Source organism: Hirundo rustica, chromosome 10 (assembly GCF_015227805.2).
Source record: "Hirundo rustica isolate bHirRus1 chromosome 10, bHirRus1.pri.v3, whole genome shotgun sequence".
In the NCBI taxonomy this organism is placed as follows: Eukaryota; Metazoa; Chordata; class Aves; order Passeriformes; family Hirundinidae; genus Hirundo; species Hirundo rustica.
In genome coordinates, this window is record NC_053459.1 from 10,122,786 (window position 1) to 10,140,937 (window position 18,152).

Below are 18,152 nucleotides of genomic sequence, written 5' to 3' on the forward strand. Positions count from 1 at the left end.
TTACCGTGAATGTTGAAGCGTGTGCCTTTGTCTTTTAGTAGACGATTAAAAGGGCCAGGCCTGCTTTGCACATTTCCTGCATTTTCCCGAGTTTTATACCAAAACCTTTGTACTGAAGGTGTACTGTATGAACTCTGATGGTGCAAACGAAGGCTGAGAGATGTACAAAGAACTGTATAGACGACAGTCAAAAATAAAGCTTCTTTTAAGTACACAAAACCGGACTTTATCTTGCGCGTGGGAATGGAACTCAAAAAAGATTTTAGAACGCCGCCACCTGAGGGGCCGTCCGTGAGGCACGCTCGGCGAGCGCCGCTGCCCCGGGACCCGCTGCGAGCTCCCCGGTCACACCGTGGGGCTGCCCCGGGACCCGCTGCGAGCTCCCCGGTCACACGGCGGGGCTGCCCCGGGACCCGCTGCGAACTGCCCGGTCACACGGCGGGGCTGCCCCTGGACCCGCTGCGAACTGCCCGGTCACACGGCGGGGCTGCCCCGGGACCCGCTGCGAGCTCCCCGGTCACACCGCGGGGCTGCCCCGGGACCCGCTGCGAGCTCCCCGGTCACACCGGGGGACTGCCGCGGCCTGAGGGTCTCACCCGAAGCGCCCAGGCGGCCCAAGCCGGAGCCCCGGCGCTGCAGCTGCCCCGCCCCGCTCCTTGCCGTGTCCCCGGGTCCCCGGCGGCGGCCGCACAGCCCGTGCCCGGTTCCGCCGCCCCGGCCGGGAGCGCTTCCTCCCGGAAGCCGCGGGGCGGAGCCGCCCCTGCCCGCACCCGCCATGGCCGCGCGGCTGCTGCTGCGGGCGGCGCGGCCGCTCCTGGCCGGGGCCCGCCGGGGCACCGGGCTCGGCACCGCGCTCGGCACCGCGCTCGGCACCGCGCCGCCTCCCGAAAAGAAGCGGTGGCTGCGGGCCTATCTGGAGCTGCAGCGGCTGCAGGCGCCTCCGCAGCGGCGGTGAGCGGCGGGAGGGGCGGGCGGGGCTCGGAGAAGGGGTGCGAGGGACCCAAAAAGGGGGGAAATCAGAACGTTTAGGCCCCGTCTGGTCACGCTTTGGAGCAGAATAGGTTGAGCTCCGCAGGTTGGCATAGGCCGGCTTGAACGGGGCAGGCAGACGTGGATGCGGAACCGACAGTGTCTGATCCCGGGGGTTTAAACACTGGCTTTGGTGGTCAAGCTCAGTTTTATTGCTCGTGCCCTTTCGAAAGACGCGGGGCGGGTAGCGCGTCCTGTTCCTGAGCTGGTTCCCTTTCCGCGCCCGCAGGTCCGAGAAACCCAACTGGGATTACCACGCGGAGATCCAGGCCTTCAGCCACCGGGTGCAGGAAAACTTCGCCCTGGACCTTCTCAAGACTGCGTTTGTTAATCCCTGCTACATCGAAAGCGAAGAGGCGAGGCGCCGGCAGCTGGGGCTGGACAAAGACGCGGTCGCTCTTCAGCTCCAGGACAACACCGGACTTGCGGAGCGAGGGCTGCGCTTCGCCCGCGCCTACCTGGCGCAGTGCTTTGAAGGCGCCTACCCAGAGTTACCTGCAAAGGGCGTAGAAGCACTGGTTAATTTTCTTACCAGTCAGGAACTTGTCTCTTATGTGGCTCAAAACCTGTCCATACAGGACCTGGCACTTTGCAGGGATTTTCCTGCCCCACCGGAGGTGCTGCAGAGGACGTTCCTCGCCGTGATAGGAGCCCTGCTGGAAAGCAGCGGGCCCGAGAGAACCGGGATCTTTGTCAGGGTAGGTTCATTAAATGCTGGTTTGTACCTGGATGGGGAGAGATCCAGGGAGGCTGGCAGGAGTTTGACAAAACCTATGACAAGACAATTTAACAATGAGATCTATTGGTGGTGGTGATGCTTTGCTGGAGTTTGGGGGTTGGGGATTTTGGTGGCGTTGTTTTTTCGTTAAGAAGGCTGATCAAGTACATACAATTATACACTTCTAGTTTATGATGGTGATATTAATATTTGCTGAAAGTTGCTAAGTGAAAGCATATTCCATGCACTATACTATCAGATAATGAATTTATTCCATGTGAGATTTTGTATATCTTCAATTTTTTAAAAAATGCATTCTATATAAACAGGTTTCGTATATATATAAAATTATATATAGGTTCATATATATAAAAGTTCATAGTTTTGCATGTATGAGTGTAAGCCCTTGAATATATTTCATAAAAAATGTTTGATTGAAATTCAGTGTGACAAAGTAGCTTTAGCAGCTATTGTTGTTTCAGTCATCCTTATTTTTAGTTTTGCAATGGAGAAGTGTTTGTTAAAATGTTCTTCCTGGTACAAGACCATTGCGAGGTGTCTGTAAGAGCAAGGAGCTGTTTACAGACAAGAGAGTGATCCAAACAGGTGAACGACAGTGGGTTTGCACATTCCCTTGTATTGTCACAGCTCGTCCCTCAGGCTGGAGCTGTCCCTTCTCTGGGTCTGGGGCTGACTTTGCCCCAGGCACAAGTCTGCCAGTGGCCAAAGCACAATCAGAGACTCCGAGCACTGGAGTGGGGCACCGAGGCTGCTTTAACATTCATTTCAGCAATTCATCATCAGTTGTAGTCTCTTCATACTGTATTTTCATTAGGAGGCACCAGAATCTTAAGCCATTAATTGTAACTTCTAAATATTCTTGTTTAGGACTTTTTTATTCCCCAGCTGATTGGAAAAGACCTGTTTGAGATCTGGGAAGTTGTAAATCCTATGGGCTTACTGATGGAAGAACTGACCAAGAGGAATATCTCTGCTCCAGAACCAAGAATTACCAGGCAGCTGGGAGTCAGCACGGTTCTGCCAGTCTACTTTGTTGGGTTGTACTGGTTAGTGCAATATTAATTTAAAGTTAAATGGGTTTAATTGGAGGAGTGGGAAGGAGGGAAGATGGTCTTTTACTTTTCTACTTGTGCTTTTTGGTCAAGTTGTTCCAGAAAAGAAACCTGATAGTAGCTCCCATTTAAGCATTAGCCATATCTCACTGTGGTGGTACATAAACAGTCTCTGATTAAGGGCTCCAGAGGCTAAATGGGGTGCACCAAAGAACGGGGTGTATTCTCAGTGACCTGACACAGGAACAGCGTAACTGCATGGCTTTGGAGGGAACACAGCTGTATTCAGGGCTTAGGCAAGCATAAAGAGACATCAAGGGAGGTGGGATGGAAGAGAGACTCATTTTAAGTTCCAGAGAAGCTTTTAAGTTTTAAAATCAGCATCACTGTGAACTGGGCCATAGCAGTGTCTGTGTCCAGGCAGGACTTAGGAGGTGCCAGTTGTCCCTGGTGCATTTGTCAGGTGTGGTCAGTGCTTGTCCCAGAGCCCAGGAGTGCCATCGCTCCTGTGGGGCAGGACAGATTCCACATCACTGCTGCTTTCCTAAAGGACCTGCAGATGAACACATGGCAAGGCTGCCTTAACTTGTTCTGCTTTACCTTGCTTGGTTTCTGTACCTTCCAAGATGTATCTTATACAAAAGAAAGGAGCTTTGATTGTTTATCTTCTGGAATCCCTGGTGTCCCTGCATGAACTGCACCTATGAGTTCCCAGAGGTGTTTGTTAAGCAGACATGAGCACGTAATTCATAACAGTGAAAGCTTCTCTGTCAGCTCTTTTGAAATGCTTGCTGCCTTACCAGAGGAGGAGAAAAGATAAAAGCACTTCAGTTCCTTTTCAAACTAACCAGAGTAACAAATTTGCATATTTTTATCAGGGCTAACAAACTGAATGCTGCAAAGAATCAGTGCTGTGTTAGGAACCTAAATGAACAGTGTGATGTTCTTCCAGGAAAGAACAGCAGGACGTTTCTGATCTGAGTTTCCCTCACTGAATATACAATTACTTACCTTTGCAGGAAAGACCTGTAGAAACAGAAACATTTCCATTGTGTGTATATAGAAATCAGTGTTCACAAACATTGGAGAAAAACCAATCTGTTTTATTCACGGTACACAGCTGTGCTCATGGTTTCATGATGGAAATGGTTGTAACTTTGTTTTTTTTCCCCAAGTGATAAGAAGATTTTAGCTGAAGGCCCTGGTGAAACATTGCTGGCTGCAGAGGAGGAGGCTGCACGCGTGGCACTGCGGAAGCTCTATGGATACACGGAGAACAGGAGACCTTGGGATTACTCGAAACCCAAACAAGTACTGGCAGCTGAAAAGGCAATCAGCAGTAACTAGATGCTAAAAGACATTCCTGGTGTATCTTAAAAATCAATGGCTTCCATGCTGAATATAGGTGTATTTGGAAAAGCAAAACACATTTGTTTTTCTGGTCTTCAGTGCTTGAAACGTCTGAATCATATATGGTATTAAATAAAGCCTTTTCCTTTTGCACAATGTTTAATGTTTGCTCATTTTCCTAAATGTAACAGAAGTGCCCTTAATCAGAATTTTTTGCCTTTTGGCTGAGAAGTTTTTCTGTACATCACAGGAGACCCTTTTTAGTGATGTTTAATGATGTGTGACAAAGTCTCGCTGTACATAAACAGCTTTCATGAATGCTTACTTGGAGATTATTTGGAGAGGATTGTTAATAAGCTGAGTTGAATTAACATATGTAACATCAGCCTTTGGATTGCATCTGGATTGCACCTTGTGAAAACATCGGGTGTGATGGTGATCCTGACACTGTTGGGGATTCAAACTTCTGAGGTTTCACTGCTTTCATCCAAATTTTATTTGCCATGCACATTGGTTTCTATTGTTGGAGCACGCTCTGAAAGATTTATAAAATTTGTAAAAATGCCTCTATTTCAAAATGAGAAATAAGTGAAAATGAGGATCATGAAGGCCTGAACCTGAAGAAACTAGAGAATATGAGTTCATGATAGGCTGTAAGATAAGGATTTTTCTCTTTTTGGTACTTTTCCTGTTTCGTCCATGTACTTTCATTTAAGCAGTCCGGTGACTAGTATTGGATTCAGTGAAAACTGTGTTTGTTTTGTTTGCAGCGTCTGTAGCTGTTTCAGTGTAACTCCAAATGAATGGAAAGACACTTAGGAATAACTCAGGTACCTGCATGGTATTTCTGTTAAATGTCATAGAAACTCAGCGTGTTGACCAGAGGGCAGCAGATGCATAAGAACTGCGGCTCTTTTGGAGTAATTTTCTTAAAAATTGACAGTCTATTACAAATTTGTCTGAGCCTTGCAAAGAAGCTGGATGTAGGACAGTTGTTCAGGAAGTGTTTCCTGCTTTATGCCATAATGAGCACTGATTGCAAAGGAAGACAGCAGGTAAATGAATGTGCCTTCACTATAGGAGGGGGAGAATCAGGCCGGTGGCCATCCATCCAAGTTCGATAGTGCTGTCCATTGCTGCACATCCTTCGCCTTTGGCCCACAAGATGGATTTAGGGAAGGACACTTGGTAGCCAAAGGTCCTGGCTGCAGCTGCTGGGCAGGTCTGTGCTGTGGCAGTGAGTGCTGGCTCTGTTGGAACCCAGTGGAAACAGATTTATTGGTGTTCTCAGGCAGGAGGAGTCTGTGCGTGACCCCTGCGTGTCTCCAGCACTCAGTGCCCTGCATGTCCCCCAGTGTCAAACGCTGATGTGGCTGGAGAGCAGCGAGACCTTCCTGCTGCCTCTGGCTGAGAGGTCACACCAGTGAGAGCTGCAGTACAAAAAGGAGGGCAGAAAGATCGGCCCAGCATAAAATAAACATAAAATTGCCTGTGTTAAATGAAAAATTCCAGCAAGGCAATCTATTACCACTTACATAAGCAAAGCCAATAAGGTCACTGTATTCCAGGGGAATAAGAGCAAAATGTGAAAAGATGGTAAAATTACTCATGCTATTTTTAATTTCCAGATGAGGTTATTGCTCTTTACCTATTTTAAAAGGACAATAGTGAAGATGGGTTTTAAACCAGCCAAAGTTACCTACTGCTTTTATATACATATTTGTGTATTTTGAGATGGAGAAGAAAATTTCAGTTAGTTTACCTTTAGAAACAATTAAGATCTGCTTCCTTTGGCTTTATAGTTTGGAATGTGGGCATAAGTCCTAGGGGAAGTGGATTACTGAATATCGTGCTGGTAAAAGCTGAGTGATGCAAGATAAATCAATTTACTGTGTGGCACATGTATGGAATGTATTGAGATCAAATGAAAAGACAAATTGGGGACATGGAAAGAAAGGACTGGGTTTTTATAGAGGTGTGACTGAAAAAGGAGTTTTTAAAAGGAAATGTGTCCTATTTTCAAGTTTCTAAAGGTCAGAAAAGCATTTTATGTGGTATCTGTGCTTTAATTTCTGACACTCAACATACATTTCAGGATTTACAGCTGCACTAGTGGGATCATTTACATACTTACTAACCTTTTTCCCTGTTTTTTGAATCAGCAGCCATCAACCATAGCACAGTTAAAAGATTTGTCAGACCTACAGAAATCATTAACTACGAAGTGTGGTAAAAATGGCAGCTCAGAAACATTGTTCCTGAAATTCCATGGCAGTTTTGTCTGAAAAGTGCTTTGTGAGCTGCTTGCATTGGTGCTGCGTACAAGTCCATTTGTGTCTCCCAGTGGTTGTTCCTTTCACAGTCACATTTTATTTATCTTTCAGAGAGACAATACATTGAGCAGAGAGTCAATAATGACTGACAGAAAGGAATCAGGATAGTTTATTCTTGCAACCCATTGACGAACTCTATTACTGTTACAAAAACTACATTTGTAAACACGCTAAACAGTAAGAAACACTAGTAACCTAGACTTGCTTTTTCTTCAAATGTTAGATAAATCCAGTGTGTGAGTGCTCTGGGATTAATCTGTTTCTGTCATCTACATACTTTGTCCTTTTTTTTTTTTTTTTTTTTTAAATGTCATAAAAGTAATTTCATTTTGAGAAAGGTAAGAGAAGTTCTGTTCTATTGGTACTAGCTAAATAATTGGAGAGAAACTTCTTAATATGCTTTCATGCACCGTTGTTAAGTTGCTTCTGTTCTCAGTTTGTGCCTTTGCTCCTGTGTGTCAGCAGTTCATGATGTGACTGAGCACCTCTATCTCCTTGCTTTCAGCTGCAGCTTCTGGTTACAACAACCAGATGTTTTGCTGCAATTTTCTCTTAACAAAAATCAGTCCAGGAATAATTCTTGTGTTAATTGTTGCTGTGACTTAAAGGCAGGAGATGAAAACACAATCATTTCACAGTTATCTCTGTGGTAATTCAGAGTTTGAATTTGCTGGTGAAAAGTCAAAACTTTTACTGGTTTATGACATTTATTTTTTTATTTCTTATAACAATCTCTTGGGGTTTATGATAAATCAAAAATTTAAATGAGGTTCTCTGGTGTTATGCTGCAATACAAAGCCATGAAGAATTGAAAACATCAAAAGATGCGTTGTCATTGTGTTTTGCAGGGCAGAGGGAGGGGATGATGCAGTACAGGAACATAAGAAGAGCCCTACTTTTCCTTGTCCTTTACTGAGTGCTGTGGTAACTTTAAAGAGGCTCTGAACTATTTGGGTTCTCTTACATCAGAGCTTTGAAGTTTAATATTGAGAGATACATTTAGTGTTGAGAAGCAAGCACTTCCCAACAAGGACAGATTGGTTTTATCTTTCCAAATCAGTTTCCCATGTGTAATGGCACTAGTTTTGCATTTTTCCCCTTTCAGCTTGCCTAAGAAACTAAAGACCCAGCGATCACCAGTTGGTCAGTAAATAGCCCCTGTCTCAGTTTGAGGCTGCAGAGTGGGAACAGCTGCTCTGTGTGACAGAATCAGAGCATTATTGAAGGCTCTTGGTGATTCCTAAATCACAGGCACACTGCAATGCAGCTCTTTGTGGTGCACATAAAAACTGGGCTGCTCTTCTTTGGGAAAAGGGTAGCTCTAGGGAGAAGGCAAACATCATCATCCCTTTCTATTTCTGTGCAATAAGTGTAATGTTTCTGCCAGTCTGTGGCAGCTGTGCTGAGGACTGGGATCTTGAACTTACAGCTTTATAATCAAACATGTTAATTTTTGGCACATTAAATCTTTTGCTACTGTTGCTACAGCTGGGGACAATTACAGAACCTCACTTTTCTGATATGGAAATTAAAATTTATTCTTTACCTCTGGAACTGGTTATTGCCAGTTGTCCTCACTTATACCAATGTTCTTTATCAGAAAAAATCTTGATTTTATTGATGTTGGAGGAATTTTGCATTTAATTCCAATGAGATTAAAATTTCATTGAGTTTTGAACATGCTTGAGAGCTCCCCTTTAAGGGGCATCTCAATAGCTCTGCAGTCCTGTGTTTTCCCTTAATTAGTCTGGGATGCTTGTAGAAATCAGAGCAACATTTGTTTTTCTAACTTGACTAACTTTTTCAGATTGTTACCTGACCTTTGTAGTGCAGTACTCCTGTCCTGAAGGCACCATTTTGGTTTAAAGCAACTATTTTTGTGACTATATAGGAAACAAAAACGAATTACATCAGTAGGTAGGCGTTTCTATTAAAAATGTTATTTTCAGTAGTAATTTAAATTACCTGGCCAATGTTTATGTAACATTTCTGAATACTAAAATTATGCAACTTGCGAAAACCAGTTCTGAAACAATGTTTTGATATCTGCCTCCAAGGAAATGTAACACTGTTTAATGCAAGTTGTCAAAGTAGACAATGGTGAGCTGTAGTCCTTTGCTCCTGGCAAGAGGTTCCACAGTTTCATGATCCCCACATATTTAGCCAAGTATTCAATCAAATCTTCAGTTTGTCAATGCCAGTGTATGTGTGGCTTTTTGTAGACTGTACCATGCACTTGGGTAGGGAGGAAAAGTGTCCGTGGCAATGTTTCAAACTTAGAGAAGGGAGAAATTAAATAATTATGACTGGTACAGGATATGGGTTTCTGAAGTTGTGGAGTTTGGAAGTTTTAAAATATTCTGCCCTTGCTTATTTGATCATTGCTAGAGAGAATGGTGCCACACAGCAGGTAGCAAGGATAGACCCACTGCCATGTTGAGACAGCAGATTTGTGGGGATGTATCCAGATCTGGGATAAATATCTCTGAGGTAATGCAGGGGATATTGCCCGATCAAACAATGAAGCCAAGTGGAATGAAAAATCTGTGTGCTTTCCTCAAGGCTGAAGGAAAGACACCGGTGGAGCACCACTGCCCACATTAGACCCAAACCTATGAGAGAAAGTTCAGAGAACTTGGAGTTCAAAGATGGCATTCTGAAACTTGTTCTTGTGGAGTATCTCCTCCACAGAGGTAGTTCTGCAAAACTAAGAAAATACTGTTGAAACTAAGGAAGTGTCAGAGAATTAGTCATGTCAGAGGAGGATTCATCAGAGGAAACATTCCCACCACCAGAGGGCAAGCATTTGTCTGAAAGTTCTGGTGGTTAAATAAAGAAATCCAGTTACTTGAGTGGTTATTTCAGTAGCACTAGGAGGCACAGCTTTATCCTCTAAGTTACTGGCAAAAATATCAGTGTTTTGGATGACATCAGGATAAAACAATCTGTGAAAATCAGTCCATCATCAGAGTGTTTAAGAAGGAAAACAGTCCAGAGAGAAAATGGCTTCATTAGTTGAGCTAGTTGAATGTTAATGGAGATTATTCTCTTTTGTTTCAAGTAATGGGAACTGGAAATGTTTATCTTTTTATTTTTTTTAATAGTCCATCAGGAAAAACACAATTGCCTAATCTAAAAGTACGTCTGGTTTCCTATTCCATTACACAGACCTTCTGATTGTGCAACAACTGTGGCAATGAGCTTAGGAGAGCTACTGTTACAGTTTGATTAGATTTTCATTACTAGGGAGGTGATGAGTTTAGATTTGAATGATCCCCTGTCATTTTCTGTTTATAATATCAGAGCACAGTTCAGTTTTCTTTCATGTTTCTTTTGCAGTAAAAAAAATAAAGTTAAATATTTAATTTCTATCTCAAATATCATGTGATGGTATTTCATGGTAGCATGTTTTCAGTCAGGCAGTTTTCAACGACCTGTGGCCATCAGGCAATGAGACAACAATTGGAGAAGAAAAGAAAAGGATGACATTCATATGGACACTTAGCAACCCCCCACTGGCAATTCATTATTGCTTCTACTGCTGCTCTGATTACTTCAGAAGGAACTTAGATGCTCACACCCACCCAGTTTCACTTCAAGACCCACAGCACGTTTTTTCCCAGCTGCTGGGAAACTGCTCTGACAGTGTCTTGTGACTGCAGGCACAATATCCAGGTGAGGTTTGTGAGGATTTCCATGACCAGCAGGCAGACTGCTGAACTTCATGGAAATCTAGACCAGTAGCAAACTGTTGATTATTCCCAGGTTTCAGAATAAGGTAATTTATTTCATAGTTTATTTCTTTGAAAATTTCCTTTCTAATCTATTAGTTCCTAATTGGTTTTTTCAACTGCCCACTGCAAGATCAGCTGTAAGATAAGGCTGTAAGATCCAGTGTTTAGGAGATCATCATGGATCAGGTTGAATTTGGTTGATATCATATAAAAACAAAATAAATAGGCTATTTAAAAATAAGTTTGAACCTTTTTTTTCTTGATTGGAGTGCTATACTCATCATTTCCTAGTAAACAAAAACATCAGGGATTAAATGATAACAACAAAAATAACAAAGTTTGATAAAATTTGGAATAAGTTTCAAAATTTTCCTTTAGAGAAAAACTCCCCTTTGTTGCAGAAAGGATTTGTTACTAGTGACAGTACACACTGCTGAGTAATCTGACTCTTACTAGCTAATTTTCGAAACCTGCAAGGAAATTTTATGCTTCAAGATAATTTCCAGTTTTGAAGCATAACAATACATCATTGAACATGAAGATGTTATTCCAAAGAGCTGTGACAAATGGTTATTTGGATTTCATTACACAAGGGGATGACACTGGCTGTCTAGAGGACCGAGGGCAATTTGGGCATTGCCTGGCAATGCTGAGAGGCTGCAGCAAAGAAACAGAACACATGGTGCTTCAGAGCAAGGCTGAGACTGAGAACATTCACTGACTTTATAATGAGAAAATACAGAAATAGCCAAGGCTTTTGACAGGTGGGTTTGAACAGTGATGAGTTTACCCTGGCAAATGCCTAGGTCAGTATCATTGGAAACTGTTCAATAATTACTATGAAACCTCTCTGTTAATTGTTCCCTTGCTTAAATTGGTTCCGTTTTGAGTGTTTGCACTCCTAATCAGCAAAGCTGTAGTGTGCAGCAATGCACAAAGCTCCCCCATCTCCTCTATCTCCTGCCTGCACGTGTCCCCATGGCAGCTGGGCAGATATCTGTGGGCACAGAGCGACGTGCAGGGGGGACAAGGACCTGAAGGTTTCAGAGCAGTATTTATAAGCTGGCTATGAAAACATCAAACTGGAACAATTGGAAAGCTGGTCCTTCACTAGTAAAGCACTGGGGTTTGGAACAACCACATACAAAGAGGAGCAGGATGTAAAACCTCTGTATTCATAAAGTGTATTCATAAAGTAGGTCTTGATAATTTAGGAAAGTTGGGGTAAACTGAGAAGAGGGATCTAAAAAAAATATACTAACAGGGTTACAAACTCTAACAATTACAAGAGATTTGATTTCTACTTTGTTAGAAATACATACTTCCCTAACAGCTTCTGTATTATTTTTGTTTCCATATTTGTGATGATTTATTAACTGTTAGCTTCCTTCTCCCCACTAATTTTCCTTATGCACGGTAGCACAGAGGACCTTGCTGCTGGTGGTTTTTTTTCCATTTGTATAAAATCTCTTGGACATCAGTGTGTATTTCTCAAATTCCTCTGTTTATGTCAGTAAGACACTACTGTTTCTTCTGCTGTTATCTCAAATTTTTCATTCACTCTGCTGTTTCAGAGTATTTATTAATTCTCTTCCTTGTCCACAAACCAAACCAAGGTTTTGTTCTATTCAGGCTGTGGTAATGTTCTGAACACTTACTCTTTTCCCATTTCCAAAGAACAGTACATGGAATGTTACTACGCACAACATCCCATTGATTATTCATTTCTGGTGGTTGTTTTGTTGTTGGGTTTTTGTTGTGTTGTTTTTTTGATTTTTAAAAATTTATTTCAACATGTAAATATTAAATGTTCTTGTCACGTTATTAAAAGCACTTCTTTTTCATGTCAAGACATTTTGGTTAAGTCACATGAAGATAAGTATTTCTCTTTTTTATCTTCTGGTTAAAAAAGTTTCTCTATTTGACAAATGCTTTCAAAATCAACCTTCTCAATTGAAATTCCCACACATTGTTTCCAAGAGACATGTCTGTCATTGCCACTTCACCAGAGAGTGCATTCTTGAAAGAAATCTTAATTACCTTACTGCTGTTTGTAACTACGAGTATGGCTTGCAGTGTTAAAAAGTTCAAGGCAAGACACTGCAGGTGCTCTTGTGTACAGGAGAAGCTACAAGAGGCCTCAGTGTCAGGGGATTCATTTTCCTTGTTAAACCAGTTATTCTAAGCAACAATTTGAAGGTTTTTGTACTTCTGAAGAAAATTACATGGAGAAAAGTGCTAAACCCTTCCTTGGTTTAGCATTATTTTTCCCATGTATGGATTGAGATTAGGCTCCTCCTGCAGAAAACCTCCCCTAAGAGGGTATTTGCAGCTACCAGGGATTATCCATATCCACTCCCTGCAGCTGCTGGAGCCTGTGCTACATTCTCTGGGGGATCTTTTGGTCTCTTGTGCATCCTGTTAGTGCTTTTACTTTTATCTGTTATTGCTACCAGTCATAAAGCCCTTCTCTCTGCAGTTTGAACGAGCCAAATTCTCAGAAATTAATGGAAGAACATCTTGGTGACAACATCTCAGATTTTAAAATTACAGTAGTGAGAAAAATTACACTAAAGTTAATAGAATCAGTTTTCTTTTTGTAGTTGTCCTCAAAAATATTTTCTTTCAGAAATGGGGTGACTGAAAAACATATTCACATGACATAAATTATCTTCTGTTATTCTTCTAGCTGAATGTCTGACATCTAAGAGCTCTATTTCCTATATTTCCCTCTTTTTCCCTATATTTCGAGTCCAAATGAATGCTTTCATGATGTTTAGCTGTTCTGACACTTGTTATATTCATTGATTTGTGCAGTGGAGTGTACAAAACTTTGTTTATCAGGCAAGACTCAAACATTACTGCATTGGAGTCACTGATTTACAATCTCAAGTATTTCAGATCATGCAGTGCATGACAGGTATTTTGTGACTTGTCTTGGGAAATTACTCTGGACCTTTTTTCTTTCTTTTTGACCTTTTTCATTCTTTATATAACCAGTTGCTTAGAGAATTAAAATGTTATGGACCTGTTTTCTAGATTCCAGTTGTAGACACTGCTTCAGGGTTATCATGAGCACCAAAAGATTTCTGCTTCTAACAGTTAATCCTACTCTAGTGTTCCCCAAATCAGCCCTCAAGTAATGTTTACTAAAATAAAGAAAATTCTAGGGAAGTATGAAGGAGAATATGTGACTTTTGTAAAGTGTGGGCAAATAAAAGAACACTGGCTGAATGTGCTGTTTCTCTTACCCATTTTAATACTTTCCCTCACTAAAGATCTTTGTAAAATTACCTTTTTGCCCAATCTAAGGCACTTCTAAGACAGCACTAACCAATAGCAGTTTCCACAATTAGACTGACTAATCAATAATTTAGATTCATTAGTGGAAAGCAACAAAGGCCTCTCTTCACTCCCATGGGAGTTTTACAGAAAACAGGCAGGAAATGCTCATCAAGTGGAAAAGGTACTGAAGAACTGAACTTCAGCATTGGGCTTTAAATACAAATCTCATTTGTAGGTCAAGAAATAACTTAAGTCTTTAAACTTTAATGTGAAAATTAAGTTGTTCCTGTTCAGAGAGCTGCGAGAGCATTTCCTGGTTCAGTAATTTATGTAGCCAAATACTAAAGGAGCTGCTGAGGTTTAGATGTCTATTTAGATTCTCTCTCTTCCTCTTCTAATTTAGAACCAAAAGAGTTGAAGAGTTGAACTATCTTACCACCATCAAGTTCTGTATTTCACATTTGTCTCCTAAAGCTTGGGTTTTTTGCATCCTTGTCATTTTGCTCATATCAGTTCCACAATTTCTTTCTTCTACCCGTAGACTCTGGGCTGCCTTGTGTATTGCCAACATTCCTGTGAGATGTTCCAGCAAATGTAAAATATTAAATGACTCACCATTATATTTCTATTGCTGTTACAGGATCAAATATGAGTATATTCTGCGGTTTAAAGGGTTCCACTCTCCTCTGGCATGTTCCTCTGAAAGGATGCAGGAAACAATCATTTTACCAAAACTTCTCTCATAGCTTATAAAGCATCATTCACTACAGGGCTTTATAGATTAATGATAAACCAATACAAAACAAACCCCCCCCCAGTATTAGAAACATTGGCACATAGTCTAAAAAGAAATGTACTGTAAAGATGAACTTAAAAATTATTTGCCTTGCATACAAGATATTCCTATGACAGATATTTTGCCTTCGCTGCAACTGTATATAGGCATGTTCTTTCCACTGCCTAGTCTGTGATTACAAACTGGAATATGATCTTATGCACTTAAGGCATGATGGAAATTCAAGAACTGTGCCAAATAAAGGGGCAAATTTGAAATACTGATAACCTTTCAACATCCTTGGCCAATCTAGAAATCAGGAAGAGAATCATATGGTGACTGAAAATCATTTCCTAGCCCATAGTACTCCAAATGAATTGGGTATATGTCACACAAATAAAATATTACATTAAAAAAATGCCACTAACTTGTTCATTACAAAAATCCCAAGCTGATGTGACTGTGCCTATTGTGAGGCCAGTTTCCTATTCACAGCTGTTTAGGGTAAAGGCAGGGCTTTCCATTATTTACCTTTTTTTACTATGTCAGTGTCATAGCAGTGGGTGGGAAATGTCCAAGGGAAATGGCATTGCAAGTAAAGATAATGTTGTAATTCAATCATATTTGTCTGACCATTTTCTTGCATTGAATTGTCCAGATTTAAATAACTGTCAACAGGCAGTATGATTTATATAACTATTACTATGACTTCCTCTTGTTCTGAGCTCTTACCAAAACGTATCTACTCTTTAATAAAAAGCTACTGCTTGAATAAGGCCAGGCACAGACACACTAATTTATGCTCAGCGGACTGAACCTCGAATAAAGCATATCAGTGAATGTCCTGGCTGTGTTCTTTCCTAGCATTTTCAGACAACCCTTCATATACAAATATTGAGGTAGCAGTTTACCACGGATCCGATACAGCTAATCCCAGGATTAATTCTGTATGCCCATCAGTGGTGAAGCAAGATGGATTTAATAGCCCATTAGTCTTTCAGCATGATAATTTTCACATCACTTATCCTGCTGGGTTAATTGCTTTAAAGTGGATATTATTGACCTCAATCTAGTTGCAAACAGAGAACATCTTATTCATCTCCCAAATGTAGATTCTTAGACTCTTGTTTCTTTTGGTCCCAACAATAAATCACCTAGATTATGTGTTTCTATATTATAATTTATACCCTATTGGCCCATATTTAAGAGCTTACCGAAGCAACATCTTTCAGATATTATTACCTGCGACTGGAATATTAAATTCTGTTTCTTATGTAAAGAGAAATGTTGCAAGCATAAAAAATAATTGTCTTGCCTCTTGTTAAGAAATTAATTTTAATACTAAAAACTGTAGCAGGTGCAGCAGGGATTAAGCACTTTTGGAATAAACAGCTGGCCAGTACATTTCCAGCTGTAGAGGTCTGGTCATTAGAAGGAGAGAATGAAGAACAAATCTGGACAGAGAAGCTGCAGGAAAGGAAATTCAGGTTCTAGTGTAGAGAAACAGAGAAATATATAATGAAAAAGAAAATCAAAGAGTAAAACTGAAGAGAAGCGTTTTTATTCATGTGTATTATTTGCGGATATTTTCCTTTAATGATTTAAACACAGGCCAGCTGCTTTGAGGGAATTAATGTTAGCTGTAAGCAGTAAAAAATAGAAAAAGTGGGAGTGGAAGAGGAACACAAGTTATGTTTTTGCTTGTGGGGAGGTGAAACAGGGCTGGAACAAAAAAAACCCACAAAAACAAACAAACAAACAAACAACAAACAACAACAACACCTCAAAAAACAAACTAAAACGCCCAGTTTTTAGATCTGTATGTGTCAAGAGTGTTACACACCCAGTTATACACAGGGCCTCGTAGCCCTCAGGCATCGGTTCCCATGGGGAACAGGAGGGTAGGATTTAGATACTTGATTGTAGGAACCCAAGGTTTGGAGCAGGTGTGGCCACAGACTCTAGAAGAACCCAAATCCCACAGATCTCATCTGTAACATGGTGTAACCTCACACACCCCTAAAGTCTCATTCTGTAGTTTCATGGGGTAAATTTGCTTTATAAGATACAGAATGGAGAAGCTTGGTATTTACAAAAAGTGGCTTCTAAACCACATTAATGTTAACATAGGTAATTTATCCACCAGTGTAACCCTATCTTGGTTCAATAGGCTTATCAAACACCAGAATAATGGCAGAACTGTTTCTTCACAAAGCAAATTGGAGCCATAAGATTCCTACTGAACTTTCTGATTGACTTAAACAGTGCTAGGATTTTCCCTGAGAGCTCAGTTCCTCATTTTACTGACAATGACAATGTCAGTGACAGTGATGTCGTTTTTATTAGCAGCTGTTCCTGTGTGACATTCACGTGAGTACAGTCGTGACACGAGCAGTCGAAGCTGCATGTTCCCTCTTCAGTTACAAACCACCTTTGACTCTGGTTGAAACAAAACCTGGCTGCATGTAGCAACTCTGCTGCAGCAGGTGTGTGGCCAATCCCTGCCCTCCAAAGGATTTTCCAGGAAAAAAACAACTTGTTTTTTAACCTTCAAATTTTTTTTTCTAAATTTAGGTCATCTACTTTAGGTCATTTAGGTCACTGGCAAAGGTACAATGTTAGCATGTTTTGTAAAAGGCAAAATAAATGAAACCATCTGAATAAAAAAGAGTATCAGCATTTCAAAGAGAAATGAAAAATTAGAGGAAGCAGTGAGAATTTGGTCCGTATAAGACTGGACATATTTCCTGTTTACTCTTAAGAATGCTATTTAAACATTGGTGATTATTTAGTGATGTTTATTTTTCACTTTGAACAGCTCCTGCCATCTATACTAGGAAAAAAAATTAGAGCATTGCCTTCTGTGTTTAAAACTTGGAATTGGTTGATCAGCTCATGTAAATTAGCACAGCCAGCAGAATCAGAAGGACAGATTACTGATGCCGAACACCTAGTCCTAGATTTTTAAACTAAAACTATGAGGAAAATACAGTGGATCAGATCTTGCTCCTATGTGTACTGACGTCAGGCACACAAAACTCGACCCTAAATACATTGTGTCGAGAATCATTAAACCTTAAAAGATTTTAATCATACACAGTGTTGCTGGGGTGTTTTGTAAATGAAATCACTGAAACACAAAGTGCATAGACTTTTTTTTTTTTTTTTTTTTTTTTTTTTAACATTGATTTCGTACACTGCTGAAAAGTTGTCCTTTAGGCACCTACGTGTGGAACAAACACGTATTTTGTGAATCAGGGGCTGACTGGGGTTTCCTCTCGGGAACCAGGTCTACGTGACTGATGGCTCTGCTCTCTCCCACATCAGATGGGGGAACGGCCAGCCGGGCACCAAATTCCCAAAGGAAAACTGTCCATTTCTCACCTCCGTCCCAAGAAAGCCAGACCTCGCGGGGGTGCTCTCCCCACAAATCCGCTGCCTGCTGCAATCCGCACTGGCGATCCTCACAGACCCTGGGCCACCAGCCCGTCCCGGGGGTCATCCCCGCCGCCAGCGCCCCCGGGCATCCGAGCTGGGACCCGGAGCAAAGCCCCTGATGGGATCGGGAGCGCCTCCGCTCTCGCCACGCTCCGCGCCTGAATTTCCACTTTTGGGACACACAGGGACACCGGCAGCGCTGGGGCGGTGACGAGACAGGCGGTCACTCTTTCACGGAGCACCTCCCGCTCTCCCCAGCCGGCCTGAGCCCACCGCCCACGAGGGGCTGAGGGGCGGCGGGGATGCCTGGCGCTCACCCCGCGGTGTGAGGGGAACAGCACGCCCCGAGCACCCCGCTGAGCGGGGAGGCGATCACCGCACCCCCCGAGAAAAGTCTTAGCTGCCCTCACAGTTTAC

At 41.8% G+C, this 18,152-nt stretch overlaps 1 protein-coding gene across 1 annotated transcript; it reads left to right on the forward strand.

Moving 5' to 3' along the window:
* Positions 1-775: 775 nt before the first annotated feature.
* On the forward strand, positions 776-4,326 carry MRPL44 (mitochondrial ribosomal protein L44). The gene is made up of 4 exons (XM_040074749.2): positions 776-951; positions 1,259-1,727; positions 2,636-2,814; positions 3,996-4,326. Exons 1-4 carry the CDS (start codon positions 776-778, stop codon positions 4,165-4,167), a joined length of 996 nt encoding a protein of 331 aa, XP_039930683.1. The 3' UTR covers positions 4,168-4,326.
* Positions 4,327-18,152: the final 13,826 nt, after the last annotated feature.